The sequence below is a fragment of the Crocodylus porosus genome, unplaced genomic scaffold, assembly GCF_001723895.1.
Source record: "Crocodylus porosus isolate Cpor-Errol unplaced genomic scaffold, CroPor_comp1, whole genome shotgun sequence".
In the NCBI taxonomy this organism is placed as follows: domain Eukaryota; kingdom Metazoa; phylum Chordata; order Crocodylia; family Crocodylidae; genus Crocodylus; species Crocodylus porosus.
Window position 1 is genome coordinate 7,553,747 of NW_017728951.1, and position 15,639 is coordinate 7,569,385.

Sequence of the window (15,639 nt, forward strand, 5' to 3'; positions counted from 1 at the left end):
TTGGATGCTTATCTTGCTGGGATCCTATGACCCCAGCTGACTTCCTGCCCTTTGGGCAGGGGGCTGGACTCAATGATCTCCCGAGGTCCCATCCAGCCCTAATGTCTATGAAATCTACGAAATTCCCTTTTCCTTTCTCCTGCTATAAAACTTATCCCTCTTAATTCCTCCCTTCCACATTCCTCTGTATATTTCTTCCAAAAAATATCACATCCACCTCCATTCCAGTAAATGATTTGCCAAGACTTTTTGTTTAGAAAAGCAAGTAAGCTAGTTAGGTGCTCTGGCTGCACCTCCAGTATTGCAAACAGTATCTTTTCTAAACAGTCTTATCTGTTTAACACTAATCTCATTTCCTTTTCATCACCGGCCAATACTAGCTTTATCCACAGTCTTTCATCCTCCCTACCATCTCTTATTGTGCTTTCCATGTCTTTCCACCATGTCAATCCTAGTAGGCTGGCCTGCCATTATGTTTCTGCTGTCCTCTGTCTCTCACCCAACGTACCTTCTCTTGCTGCTCCCGCCCTGTCTCCTGCTCATCATTCTCATCGCTTTCTTCTTCGCCATCACTGCTGCCATTGTTTTTGCCTCTGCTGTTGCTCCCACTGACACTTCCTTTCATGGCCACTTCTCACCTTTGTCAACTCTCCATCTGTTTCCAGACCTTCATTTCTGCTCTTCAACTCTTTTTCCACCTCCTGCTTACTTGCCACCACTGACATTGTTTTGAGCTTCAGGTCTCTCTTCCTGTACTCCTTACACCCCAATGTTCTGTTGATCCTTTTCTCTGCCTTTAAGGCATTAATCAGGCTTTCAGTGATGAAGGGAACCTGGAAGTAGTCTAGTGCAACCCATCTAACAAAACATTTGCTAATTCCCATTAAGTGCAATCCCCATCACTCTCAAGTCATGGTGAACCACAACATCACTCTTTCTGTTGCCTCTTCTCTCAGCCTGGCACATATGAGTAGTGTGGCCCCACCCTCTATGAGGTGAAGCTGGACCAGATTGCCCTGCACCTTATCTGTATGTAATTTTTTAGAGCATCCCAGGACTTGTAACACAAACACCTGGTTCCAGTCATGAGCAGGGTCTAATTAGCACATGGATCCTTTGTGAAAGGATCTGGAGTATACAGTGGAGTCATATCATACATGCATTTAAACTTACACGAATTCATCATACACGTGTGCCCTGTAGTGCCAGTTGTTTGGATTCAACCTGCAGCTGCCCCCCACAGCACTGGGCATGGGGCCAAGCAGCTACATTGGGAGCAGCCCTGCTGGGAAGCTGTGCACACTGGTTGGGTGGAAGTTTGGTGCAGGCCAGCTGATTTCCAAGAGTAATTTTGACTATATGTGATTTTCACCTTACGCGCTGCACTAACTCTAGAACCTAACTCCTGCGTAAGATGCGACTCCACTGTACACACATACTGTACTGAGCAGAGCTGAGCTGTAGGGTCGCTGTGAAGGGTGGGCCCACACTAAACATATGCACCAGGCTGAGAGAGGGCACAACAGAGAGATTCATTGAATGGTATGCAATGTTGTGGTTTACCATGCCTTGTAATAGTGTTGACTCTTATGGGGCCCAGCCCAGTGAACTATGTTGTAAATACCTTTTGGCTTTGGACTAATAATATGCATAATTTATACTCAATACAGTAAGTACCAAACTGCTGCTGAAAGGTTCTTTATGAAACACCTATGCTAAAACTTGCAGCAGTTCCAACAAAAGGTAACATGCCTCTATGAACTAAGTTTATGGGTACTATATGTGAATTGCTACAGCCATGTTTAATTTCAAGGTTATTGTTTTCAAGTTTGTTCTTCATGTCCATGTGCTCAGCGAGAGCAGGGTCTGACTGTAAGGAGAGGGGGAAGGAGCTGCCAGGGGGAAAAGGTGGGGGAAATAGAGAACAAAGGGCTACCTGAACCCCCTAGATTTATTTTTCTGGCTATAGCAGTGGGAGAGGAACAAATTCAAGGCAAACCTTCAATAATTCGATTCTATACCTATAAAATTGTAATGTATTTATAAATTTTACTTATATACAATTTAATTATTGGGGCATCATCTTATAATCAGGGTCATCTTCTATTTAAATGTAATCTTTCTGCTGGGCAGCAGATGGCAGCAACAAAGGCTGGGTTCAAATTTTGGAGTACCCAGTAAGTTTTCACTGTGGCTCAAGCCCCTACCCAGAAACCTGGGATCACTGAATTTGGCTGGGGTGTACCATGTAAACAAAACTCCTTCCTCTCAAGCAGTGTAAACACACAGGGCAGATTTATTACAGGACACAAAGGCAAGGAAAACAAAGGAAAACACCAAATGCAGTTTAAAACACTACCAACTACAACGTACAGTCTCTAGTTTGAACCCCTTTTGGGGAGACTCCACCCATGCCCAGGCAGTTTGAGATGGGGGGGTGGGAGGCTCACGCAAGGGCTAGTTCTGGGAGTGGGGCAGTGCTCCTATACCTGCTACTCAACGGAAGAGTCCTATAAGCTGCTCCGTAGATCTGCTACGTCTCAGGGAGCTGCTAGTGAGCATGAGTTCTTCTACAGTGCACGGGGTCCTTCATTGCTCCCTGAGAAGCCGTAGAGCGGCTTCCACGTGGTGGCTTTAGTTGCGGGGGAACATACCCCAAAATTCCTAGTCCCAAATCCCAGAGCTCCAGTTGGAGGAAAAACACTTCAGAAGAACTCAAGAGAAGGGGAGTCAGACCTATCCTGGTTCCTGGGCCTGAACTGCAGATAGGCTCAGCTCCCCAGCTGGGCTAAGACACAAGAACTGCTACATCCACAACAGGGACTGGGCTCCAAATCCTGACCACACTTTACAAGACTCTAATCCTGGTGACTTGCTCCAGGACTTAATAGCCACCACAGTATTATCCCACCCCAAACCCAGGAAAGCAAAGTGAGGACAAAGAACATCACTGTACTTCTCTATTCCCAGGTTTCCCCATCTGTAAAATGGGGACGATAGTGACCTCATTTGTAAAGCACTTTGAGACCTACTGCTGAAAACACTATACAAGAGCTAGATGCTACTGTTTCATTTAAAGTAATGCTCATCCTCTTTCCTTTCCGTTATCTTCCTGCCTTCAACTCTGTTGTGAATCTCAACTGTAAATACAACATTAATTCCCACATCAGGTTTACTGATTCCAAAATGAGTGGAAGCTGCTCTGCTGCCTTCACTGATCCTTGTTCAGACCCTAGATCAGAACCTTGTCAGAGAAGTATTAAGGTCACTCAAGTGATAATTGCCACTACTTCAGAGAAAAATGTTTAATTAAAAACATGATTTTGTTTATATAAGTGTCTATGTGTGTATGTAAGTGTAGGTGGATATACATGCAGGCACACTCATAAATGCATCTAATTTTTATGTCTCATAAGTTAGTCATCTGAAATACTCCTTCAAATCCACAAATAGTAAACACTGGCAGCATTATTACAACCCCTTGGTTGGTTATGACCAGGGTTTTCCATTTCCCACAGAAAAAACAGTGTAAACCACATTTTACCTTTTACTGGAGGCAAATACGGATTTTTCATTTTACAGGAGGAACCTGTGGATTTTGCAGTTTTGTGATGAGTCCTCTACAAACTGACAGAGTTTCAGCCTGCAAGGGGCTGGGAGGGAGTGGGAGGAGGGCAGTCAGGCAGGTGGTGCCTGAAGAGCAGCTCCCACAGGTAAATTGGGAGGGTGGGGGGTTGAGACCCCAATAGGGAGGGAATTGAGCAGGGCTGGGGCTGGGACTGTTGCCCAGCTGGACAATGCCTGGGGCTTGGGGCCCAGGGCCACAATGCACAGCTGCAGTGCCCCAGCAGGGAGCAGGATGGGTCCATGGCAGCTCATCCAGGAGGCAGGGCCGGCTCCCTGCCACTGCATACACTCCTGGGGGGTAGGACAACCCATGCCCCCCAGATCTGTGTGTGGGGCGGGGGCTGTGCACCACCCACTTCAGGCTTGTACTCCTCACCATGCTGCCCTCCCCTGGGACCTTTGCAGCCCAGAATGTACGACCCGGTGCTGCAGGGAACAGTGGAGCCGTACAGGAAGCTGCTTGCTGCTGCCAGCTCCACACTGCCTGTGTCACCTGTATGCAACCCCATGCTGCCGCCCCCGCTGCAGGTGCACAGACAGGGTACGCCTTGCCAGGGCAGCATGGAGTTTGCAGCTCCAGGCAGCTTCCTGCATGGCTCCGCTGTTCTTTGCAGCACCAGGTCGCACAACCCAAGCTGAGGCCCTGGGGGAGGGCAGCAGGGTGGGAGCCTGCAGCCAGCAGTACACAACCCCTGCCCCATGCACAGATGTGGGGGGCATGGATCCCCCTGCACTCTGGGAGTGCACGCTGCAGCGGAGAGCAGCCCCCCACACCCAAGCCTGCAGCAGGCAAACAGTGGCGGGGGGGAGGCAGGCTCTGCTGTCTTGCAGCATCCACCAGATCCAAGTCCCTGTCCCCATAGCCCTGGCAGCTGGGAGCCCCCTCTGGCAGGGCTGGGGGAGCAGGAGGTGTGGGTGGGAGGTGAGGGGCACCAGCAGGGATGGGGGAGTTGTGGGGGGAGTGAGGGGCAGGAGCAGGGCCAGGGAGCTGTGGGACGGGAGAGAGGGGCACCAGCAGGGCTAGGGGGCTGTGGCAGGGGGCATTCATTTTGATAATGGATTTGGGGGGGTATCAGAAAATTTGTCAATTTTTATCAGGAAAAACCAGGATCCCTGGTTATGACATCCTCTGTTAGTGATACTGGGACTTCTAATCCCATGGATACAGGGAAGCCTTCTCTTATACAATGACAACAACTCTTTGTAAAACAGTTTCCTGTGCCATGGGAAGCTACTCAGTTGAACTGTCCATAATTCCTGTCACACAGAAAAATCAGCTAAAGGTCAGCTGGCTGAATGGCCAGGCCTGGGTTGCCAGCTTCATTTCCTGAGTAGGAGCTTCCTCTGGAAGCTGCAGTGCTCCGGGCTAGTTCTCTCCCTGTCACCAGTAAGATGCTGCCCAGCATGTGCTCTAATACAAAGTTCATCTGCCATGAGCTACCAGTTAGGTTATTTGAAAAGTGTTCAATGGTCTTTGGTGTGAGTACAGGGTCCAAAATGGACATGAAAGTTTAACCAGAATAACCTTTTTTCTTCAGACTAGTCCCAATAACAAGCACCCCCACCATGTTTGCATGATAAAAATGACTATGAAATGGACACATGAGAAAGCACTGATGTAAAGTTTTTATGATGCTGGTAACCCTCATCTAGCCCTTCTGTATTTGTGCAGTTGTACTGCAGCAGCAGCAGCAGCAGTTGCCTACTTCGTTAAGGGTACTAATTCTACTGCAGTCGTGTTGAAGGGATACAGAACAGTTCTTTATCTTATTTTCAGACAGTCCTAAAGACAGTTTGATAGACATGTAACCAAACCCTAATTCTGAACTTGGTGACACAAGTGTAAATCAGAAGTACCTTCATTAAAATCCACAGAGCCAGACACATGACCTATAGCGGGACTCCTGTCTTCAGTGAAAAGCTGCACCTCATTTTTATGAGGTGTACAAAGGTTTTCCTAACTGGGGTCTTAAGGCTGGCATTAAATCAAGACCACTTGCAAAATATCTATTGTGCATTTCACTACACCTTCAAACAGGACCAGAAAGGTAGTTGCAGGTGGACTCACTGTGAAGAGAGTCTTTAAACATTATAGTGTATTCTCATTTTTAAAGCCCAGGCAAAAATCCATTCTGCTGCAAAAATCCAAAGATTTGCCCTGTTTCAGTCTGGTATATGTGCCATGTTTTTTTAATTCTAAAAGGAGGAAATGTTTCTGTTTGAAACTTTTGTTTTTTACATGTCCTGTTCAAAAAAGTCATCTTGCTGTTAATCTGACCTATTGACAGTTAATATGACTAAAATATATATCAATAGTAACACAGTTATATATGCCTGCTGTTTTATTGGCATTTTCAGAAGACAGCTAGATATTTAGATACAATTGAAAAGACACGAGTTATTGATTTCCTAGGAGTGGAGGTAATGTTCACTTTTAGACTGCTGGTATTTTCTACAGTGACAGGCAAATGACTCTTGGAAGATAGGGAAGGGGAAAGCAGGTGAATGTATGCATGTGTGCCTCTGTGTATAGTAAAGCTGATGTAGAATCATAGAAAATGAGGGTTGGAAAGGACCTCAGGAAGTCACGTAGTTCAACACCCTGATCAAAGCAGGACCAGCCCCAACTAGATCATCCCAGCCAAAGTTTTGTCTAGCCAGGTCCGAAAAACCTCCAAGGATGGAGCTTCCACCACCTCTCTGGGTAACCTGTTCCAGTGCTTTACTACCCTTCTGATGAGAGAGCCAGTCATCTTGTCATAGAAGGCAGGCAGGTTGGTCAGGCACGATTTGACCTTGGTGAATCTGTGCTGACTGTTCCTAAGCACCTTCAGCATTTGTAGACATGCTCGGGGAGGTGAGGGGGAAGGGGAACTTTAGAGTGGCTCTGAGAGCTGCTCTACTTAAAGTGCCCAGAGCATCATGTGTATCAGTGTCCCCATGCTGAAAATGGTGATGGTGGTACTTCAACTAAAGCTTATTGAACCAGCTTTAGTTAAAGCACTCTCACCGCAATATTTCAGTGTGGGGACCCTGATACACATGACACTGAAGTTTGCTGGAGTACAGTAATTAACATCAAAGCAGACTCAATTGAGTCTTCTCTGACACATTGTAATTACAACCTGTTGGAGCTGCCTCTCTGCATATGTACAGGTGCCCCTCCTCCTACTCCAAGTGTTTGGAAATGGATTCCTTGGGGACCTGGTCCATCAGCTTTCCAGGGACTGAGGCTGACTGGTCTGTAGTTCCCTGGATCCTTCTCCTTCCCTTTTGTAAAAATGGGCACTATATTTTCCCTTTTCGAGTAAGCCATGATCTCTCCCAATGAGTTTTCAAAGATAATGGCCAGTGGTTCTGTAATCATATTGGCCAACTCCTTTAGCACCCTTGGGTGCATTTTGTATGGCCTCAAGGACTTGTACACATCCAACTTTTCTAAGCAGTCCCTGGGCTTTATTTTTTGCTACTGTTGACTGCTTACCTCCTCCCCAAACTGTGCTGCCTGGTACAGTAGTCTGGTACCTGATCTTACCTGTGAAGACTGAGGTGAAAAAGGCATTGAATACTTCAGCCTTTTCTGCATCTTCTGTCATAAGGTTGCCTCCCCCATTCAGTAAGGGACACACACTTTTCCTGATCCTCCTCTTGTTGCTAACGTATTTGTAGAAACCCTTTATGTCCCTTGTTAGCTGCAACTCCAGTTGTGCATGCCCAAGCAATACTCTTATACTCTTCCCTAGTCATTTGTACACATTTCCACTTCATGTAAGCTTCCTTTTGTGTTTTAGCTCACTGAAGAGTTCCCTGCTAAGCCAAGCTGGTCTTCTCCAGTATCTGACTTCATATTTGGTCAGAGTCTGTCTGTGTTACACTACTGCAGTTTCAAGGATGAGGGAGTGTTTTTTGAGCTAATTCAACATTGATATGAAATAAAAGTGGGGTAGTGCTCTGCTGGTCAAAGATTTATTCTACATGAGGACTTCCTGATACTTGGTTATTTGGGGACAAACTGAAGTGCTCATCTACTTCTAAAGCTTTTCCAGGTTCAAACGAAGGCTTAGGAAAGGCTTTCATTGTAGAAGAGTGGAGTTTGCTCTTACATGGGTGATTGGGTAGAAGATTGCGATGTCTGTTTACCATGAGTAGCTCCTTCTCAACACTGGAACTTCTAGGAATTAAAAAATAGAAACAAATTCAGTAGTAAATCACAATAAGCAAGGATCTGGTAACACAGGCTGCCCCCATCTAAACTGACTGACTAAACTATTAGTCAGCCATTTTACATGGGATCATAGTTAAACAGAGTTTTAAAAAGATTTAGCCTCTAACTCTGTGATTCTCAACTAAGATGCCACAAAAGCCTAAGTGTCATGGGGTGCTGCACCGTTGGGTATGCAAGCATCTATGTATGAATCATAAGATAAACCCAGATATTTCAAGTAGGGATCCACGTCATAGAAACGTTCTGTGGTCTCTCTGAGGTCTTTGGCAGAGAATTGCTCTATTAATTTTCCATAGTTCAGCATAAGTGAAAGTTTAGAGCTGGCATTTCCTGAGGGGGGGGCCTTGATACTAATGGGTGTCCCTGCTCTAACTATACAATGGCAAATGCAAATTACCTTTCTATGCACAAAATCACAATTAACCCGACTATTACAGTTTTAGGTAATGTTAAGCCTGATCTTCCAGGATCCCAGCAGAACTAGCAGAGAGCGGGATCCCAGGGAGAACCAGCAGATTAGTCTGTGCAAAACAGAGCAACTTTCCTTTATCCTTTACAGACTGTCAACAGGAACGTCTCTGACAGGAGAGAGTCTCTGAATTAGGGCTAGGGTTAGTAACCAGTGGTACAGGCACCACACCAGCTTCTGCCACTAGGGTATTCTGTACAATAAAGGAGGTTAGCACTGCCAAAGCAGTAAAGAGTGAATTTAAAAGGATGGAGAATGAAGACTTTAAAAGGCAAAACAAATGCCCACCAGGACTGTCTCCTTCCCCTTAGAACAGACTCCTGTATAAGTGGTGATTAGTGTAGTGTCTGAGTATCAGATCTCCCATTCATGAGAAGTATTTTTCCCATTTTAGTGATCAGGAGCTAAAACACAAAGAGCACACCTACATGAGTAATTAATGAACACAAATAAACTTCAGAGCTTATTGCTCCAGAGGTTTTTGCTCCTGGGCATGCTGTTTGAACATGTGCCTGGGAACAAAAAACTCCAGTGCATACTGCTTTGAAGTTTATTCAGACACAGCACGTGGAACCTGGTCGGAGCAGCCCGGACTGGCAGGCTGACCCCCCCAGCTCCTCTGTTAGCCCAGGCTGCTCCAGCCAGGCTCCACATTTTGCAGGGTAGCTGGCTGGGGCACAAGGGTGCTTCAGCACAGGGGCTGCCTGCCAGCTAGAGCTGCACTGAAGCACGCTATGCCCCCAGCCAGCAGGGGCAGGATCTAGATGTGCACTGCCTCACATGAAAAATTTCTTTGTATTTGACTTGTAAGAAAATACAGGTACTACCCTGTTGCAGAGTATGTTAGTTTTGCGTGCCCTAATACGGGCACACGTGTAGACACGGAGACATTTATTGCTCGGCTAATTAGTCAATTGTTCAGTAAACATCCCATGTAGACATGCCCAAAGGGACTAATTGATTTGCCTGTGGTTTGACTTCCAGTGTGCCAGTGATTTGACTTCCCAGAAAGTCTGTGACAATGTTGGGCACCAAACCCAAATATCTGTCTTCTCCTTCATGCCTCTTACATTTAAGGATATAGTTCCTGCCCTCTGCAAGTTCCTTCGTAGCATATAATGAAATAGGCTGTCACCGACAAAAGCTTATGTCTTAAGGTGCCACTCTGCCCTGCCTTCTACTTGACTTCAGACTAACATGGTTAAATACTCTGCTGTAGTGTTTCATTGCGTTTGTAACCTCCATATCTGTCAGAAATCTTTCTCTCCCCAGGTATTAATCTTTCTCCTCCTTCTGAATTACTACTAAGGTTTTTCTGAAGCAGGTCATAGCAGCATCTGAAACCATATAGCCTCTATTTGTTCTTATGTTATAAGCAAAGAAATGAGTTTATCCGTTTACAGATCTGAAATAAATGTATTGAGGCTGACAACTTCAGTGGCATGTTTTAATGTGATGTGATTTCAAACAGCTGATTTAATTTCTTAAAAGAGGTTCAGAATGGAAAGGCTGACAGGACCTTAATTATAGGGTCACAACACCATAATTATCAATAGCAAAGTGAAATAAGCTCTGCTCATCCAGTTCAAGGAGCTTAATAGTCACTGGAAATCTTTCACAAATCATTTTGTCTCTGCCTCTTGAGGAAGCAAAATCGAGAAAGACTCTGCTTTCTGCTTCAGTCTGTGGCTGAAATTATGATAAATGGATTTCCTCAAGAAACACAACATGGCAATTCTCTTCTTTAAGCATCCTTTGAAATCTTTCTTTTAACTTGGTAGATCCATCTGTTCATTTTCCATATCTGTTTATAGATTTTTCAGCTATAATACAATCCAAACCTTGAAAAAGACCAGTTGGAGGAAGCTGCAACCATCTGACTCGCAAGCCCCATAGCATACTGTGTTTTTGCTGAGGCAAAAATTAGAGTGAAGCTTTGATTTCCAGATGATAACTGGGAGTCGGGTGCTGTTCCATACAGTGTGGTCAGAGCCTAGCGGGGAAGTGCTTTTTGTCATTTACTAGGTCTATTCCCTTGTTAGGGAACATGAGTTGGGCTAGAAGAGACTATTATGGGACATGCTCCCCTTCCTGCAAGCCCGCTTTTCTCATCTGTAACGTATTGGCTGTGTCCAGCTTCAAAAAAGAACAGTTGGCATCCTACTCTCAGGGGGAAGTGGGAGAATCAAGTAGGACAAAAACTGAAGCACACTAGTTTTTCATCCAGCTCTTTAGCATACATGGCATAAGGCTGATCTTGATACAGTCCAGGCAGATGATCACAAGGGGTACTTTTGTTTTGCCAGTCAGTGTTCATATAACATCCTGAGCTGCTGGAATGAAGCATTACCTTGATACATCCTCAAGGGAAACATTCAGTTACTGTATTAATGTAACACATTATTTGAATGATTCTCCTTGGAAGATTTCTCAGCAGAGAAAAAAGAGACTGAGAACAATTGCACAAGATCTATTGTGTTCTGCATTCCTCAGGTCAGGTGGAAAGCTGGGGCTAAATAAATAGGTCTTTGTAGATATAGGAGGAAAAGCAGTTGGGTTTACCTGGTCTCTGAGCTTATCGCTCGTTATTTCCTATACAACCTCTTTACTCAAAGAAAGTCTTAGCTTGTGCACATTTTAAGACTTTTCTGAAACTGAATAGCTACTGCTTTTGCACTGGAAGTCACAGACAAAACTTCACACAGATAATAAAATCTCCATTTTTTTTTTCTTCTGAATAGCACCTTTTTCTAGATGTTTCAGTTGATTTATGATTATTGCTTGTGGTTTAATGAAAAAATGAAAGGATCCTATGAGAGTGCTTTTTAATAGTCCCAGATTTGAGAAACATCCTGAACTCAGCAAGCCTGATAGTAATCGTTCAAAGAATTTCAGGCTCTTGTCCCTCCCTCCAGGGAGCCACCAGCTCATATTTGTTCCCTCTCTGCCCTACTTTCTGGGTCTCAACATGTGAAAAGTAAGAAGGAAAAGGGGCAGCCATCTTTAAACAGCTCTTAAAGATGTTACATGTTGTCCATAATATTAGTAGTTTACTGCTCAGTGAAGGATAATCTTAGTCAAGCTTCTGACTGTGAAATGTAGATAAGTAATTGAGGCTTTAATCTTTCCCTTTTTTAGTGAAAACAGCCACACAAACTGTAATTCTTTTTAATTTACATTTTATGCTTCAAGAATATGAACCTTCCTAAAGCCCTCTTCCTCTTGTTAAGGTTTTTAATGGAAATATCATGATGATTTGAACAAATAATGTACTGTGTGCACACAAACAGACACGATTGGAAATAGCTCAAAACATTTGACAATTGGAACGCTATATGAGATATTCTGCTCCTATTGTTAAGGATGAGGGGCATAAATGTGCTAAACTTGTAGTATTCTCAGCCTGAAGGCTTTCAAATACTTTTATTTTGATGCTTTGTTTTGCTGATTGTGACATAAGTCCAACATTCGTTGTTTGCATCCTACATGAGGGACTTTATTTTGAAAAATTACCCACCAGTGCAACTCAATCAGTGGTATCAAAGGTAAGTGTGGTAATGTAGACAGCTCTTCAGGCATCTGTTTAAATTTTAACCATTGTGCCATCTAACCTTGCACAGAGCACGCCTATGCATAGTTGTGCTTGAAACACACTCACAGTGACTTGATTTTGGTGATCAAGTGTCTCCATTGGAGGAAACTATAAAGGAATAAAAAGCTTTTTAACTTCTCAGAGAAAGGCATAATAAAAACATGGAAGTGGAAGCCAGGCCAATGCAAATGAGAGAAAAGATATGTTTTAACAATCAGAGTAATTAATAATTGAAACAAACCATCAAGAGGTATGGTGTATTCACCATCCCTTGAAGTTTTCAAAGGAAGACTCAGATGCTTTTCTGAAAGATACCTTTTCATCAGCAAGTTACTGGGCTCAGTATAGCTGGATGAAATTCTAAGGTATGATAGACAGGAAGTCAGGCAGGGTACTTTAGATGCTTTGAGAGTGGTTCAGGGGTGCCACACAATGTTAGCACTGTTAGGTGTGCAAACTTGATACACAAGATAAACTTAGAGATTTCAAATAGGAATTCATAGTGATAGAGACAGCCTGACCTGTTGTGGTATTTCTAAGTTCTTTGCAACAGAAGACTTGCTCATTTTCTATAGTAAAAAATAAGTGAAAACCAAGAGCTGGCATTTTCCAAGGGATGCCTTGAATCTAGAAAGGTTGAGAAACACTGGACTACATGATCTTGTGGTCCTGTCTGGTCTGAAAATCTATGAATGAGGGGCTTGTCTGGACAAGCAGTAGTATTATGGCTACCACCAGTGAAGATGTCATGTTGGGATATAAAAAGGTTTGCATAGGTCTTCCAGATCTAGGTCAGTGGTTCTCACCCTGCTTACATTCAAGGCACCTCTTGATAGATTCAAGGCACCCCTCAGAAAATGCCAGCTCTTAGTTTTCACTTGATTTGTGTGACTGCAGAAAAATAATACAGCTATTCTTCTGTTTCAAAAGCTCAGACTGCAATAGTTGAGAATGTTTTAACACTATGGATTCCTATTTGAAATCGCTGAAATTTATCTTCTGAATCATATTTGTCCACCTAACAGTGCTAACATTGCATGACACCCTACAGTACCCCTGAAAAGTTATCAAGGCACCGCAAGGTGCCAGGGCACCCTGGTTAAGAATCACTAAGTGCTGCATACTGTCATGGACATCCTCCTAGCTCAGCCAGTTCACTACAGCATAAGTACCATCTAAATCCAGTTTTTCCTGTCATTTTGAATTTTCCAGAATTGCATTTGAAACTCCTTTCCTCTTTGTCCTTTTGTGACCTACCTCTCTTCTTTACCTTTTCAGCCCCTTGGTTCTTGCTATCAAGTGGGCTATTCTGAAGGGAGAGGAGCTAATGGAAAGATTATTCATTACCTCTCTTAGCTAAACTAGGTTTGGCACTTGATGAAATTCTCATTTCCTAAGAGGATATAGGAGAGGGACACCAGCTCAAAATCTCAAAAGAGAATTAAGCCTGTAATGTTTATCAATTAGCCTTACCAAGCGAGACCAGTAACTATGGAAAACCCATGCACTCAGGTTGCTCAATTAGCATGCTAAACAAACACAACTGTTGGAAAGTGTTTCATCAGTATGCAGGTCACATCTTACATATAGCTAAAACATCAGTGGAGCTCAAATAAAATTATTAAAGACACCTTGCATCAGATTATGGTACTGATCTGTTTGTGTTACAGGTGCTAAACCCGCCCCAGGCATCTGCTTTGAGAGAGTCAATTCAGCAGGGGATCCTTATGGCAACTGTGGCAAGGACTCCAAAAGTTCCTTTGCTAAATGTGAACCCAGGTAAGACCTCACTTTGCCCTCAGATGAATGGCTGTTATCAGGCAAGCCAGTTTTTGGATCCTTTTAAAATTGTTTAAATCTTTTTCCCCCATCCAGAGATGCCAAATGTGGAAAAATCCAGTGTCAAGGAGGAGCAAATCGACCTGTAATCGGTACCAATGCTGTTTCCATAGAAACAAATATCCCACTGCAGGAAGGAGGCAAGATTCTGTGTCGTGGTACTCACGTGTACTTGGGGGATGATATGCCTGATCCTGGTCTTGTGTTGGCAGGCACCAAGTGTGAAGATGGAAAGGTAAGGTTCAGAAATATTCCCAAACAGCCAGATTATCAGTGTACAAAAGCAGTGTTGCAAAGTTCTGTATTCTAAGCCAAGAGCTGATTCTGGTTTGTACAGAGAATTAAATTTGTTTCTCGCTGTCTTTCATACTCATACCGAGCCACATTTTACCCCATCCTTCATTTGGCCTCTTTCTGAACATAGTTTCGCAGATACGGTGTCAGTCACGTAGACATATAAATGATCTCTGAGTCCGCTCAAGTACTTATTGTCCAAGTAAAACTTATACTTCCTGGAAAATAATTTTAGGAACAGACATAAAGGCCAGCTACTGAAAATCTGGTTTGTGAAATATATTTATCTGTGAAATATAAAACCAGAGGTTAGGATTATAGTTTGGTTTAATTTAAGGTTTGTTGTTTACATGAATTAACAGGCTTTGGTACTTAAGCCAAAAAACTGACTTACCATGAGTTCCAGTTACTTCTTGAATGCCCATGAGGTCATTCAGAGTAACTGTTTTGTGTTCATGACTATGGCAGGCAAAACATGAAATGCATGTGAAATTTAGGCAGTTCCACAAAACTCAGTCCATAGCATGCCTGTTGTTTTTTTTCAAAATTATTTTTAGCCACATACAAGCTTCAGAATAAGTTAGTGAGTTTGGCTGGTCGTCACACACACTTTAGTACCTCACTTGAAGAAAATACTGTTCCTGTAGTTGCACCTGGATCTGGAGCTGTTGCTAAAGTAGAGGGCATCTTTGGCCTGCAAAAGCAGCTTTTCACTTCCAGCAAATATGCTAATTTTTTTGCTGTCACCAAACCTGATTATAACATATTCACATTTTGCCAGCTTTGATGATTGCCTTGCATTGGTTTAGGCCAGCTTTCCCATAGACAAGTTATTCAGGATTTTGGCTGAAGGGAGAGGAATAGAGAGTAATAAGGAAAATGACTGTTGTGCCACTGAAGGATTGAGAGGTTGAAGGGAGCCCAAGCTGCTGTTGGAGAAGGGGGTTTCCATGCTGTTGGAATGTTGTGGGCAGACAGAAAAAAAGTGGAAGATCCAAAGCATTTGGGTAAATTCTTGAATCTGAATGTTTTGGAGTTCTGTTGACACATCTGTTAGGCATTTTGGTATCAGATTTAAAACCTGTCTTGAAGAATTACAACTATGCTACAAAAAAACAACGCACATAACCTCTGTCATTCTAATCTGCCTAATCAGTCAAATACACAGGCTAATATTTATAGTGGACTTATAGTGCATTTATTTTGGATTCTGAATCTGAAGGTAAATATTCTTTCTTTTTTTTTTTTTTTTAAGAGGAAGGCACCCCGTTTGAAATGCAACCATTTTAATGTGATCGGAATTGTATGTGCCAGGGCATGCTCACTATCTGAATGGTGAATATTGCTGTAATGACAGTATATTCTCTCCATGCATGTATGTTGATGCCAGTCCAATCTAATTTCCTTCCCATTTTTCCTTCCCCCAGGGGGTAAGTGCCCTGATTAAGAACCCCTGTCATCTCCTGCATCACTTTAATCCCTGATTCATGCTAATTATTTGACTGACTTTTAGTCCTACTAAACTGGAACTACAGGGGAGCAGAAGCTATATACACTGAGTTTTCAAATGTTGACAGAACATACTAATCATTA

General features: G+C 43.4%; 1 protein-coding gene across 6 annotated transcripts in view; it reads left to right on the plus strand.

The window, feature by feature from the left end:
* ADAM12 (ADAM metallopeptidase domain 12) overlaps positions 1-15,639 on the plus strand; it is a 335,949-nt gene that overhangs the window by 298,497 nt on the left and 21,813 nt on the right. For all 6 annotated transcript variants that reach the window (XM_019555704.1, XM_019555701.1, XM_019555702.1 and 3 more), the window contains 2 exons: positions 13,584-13,692; positions 13,789-13,987. In XM_019555704.1, coding sequence (XP_019411249.1) covers positions 13,584-13,692; positions 13,789-13,987 — 308 coding nt within the window. The remainder of the gene's footprint in view (positions 1-13,583; positions 13,693-13,788; positions 13,988-15,639) is intronic.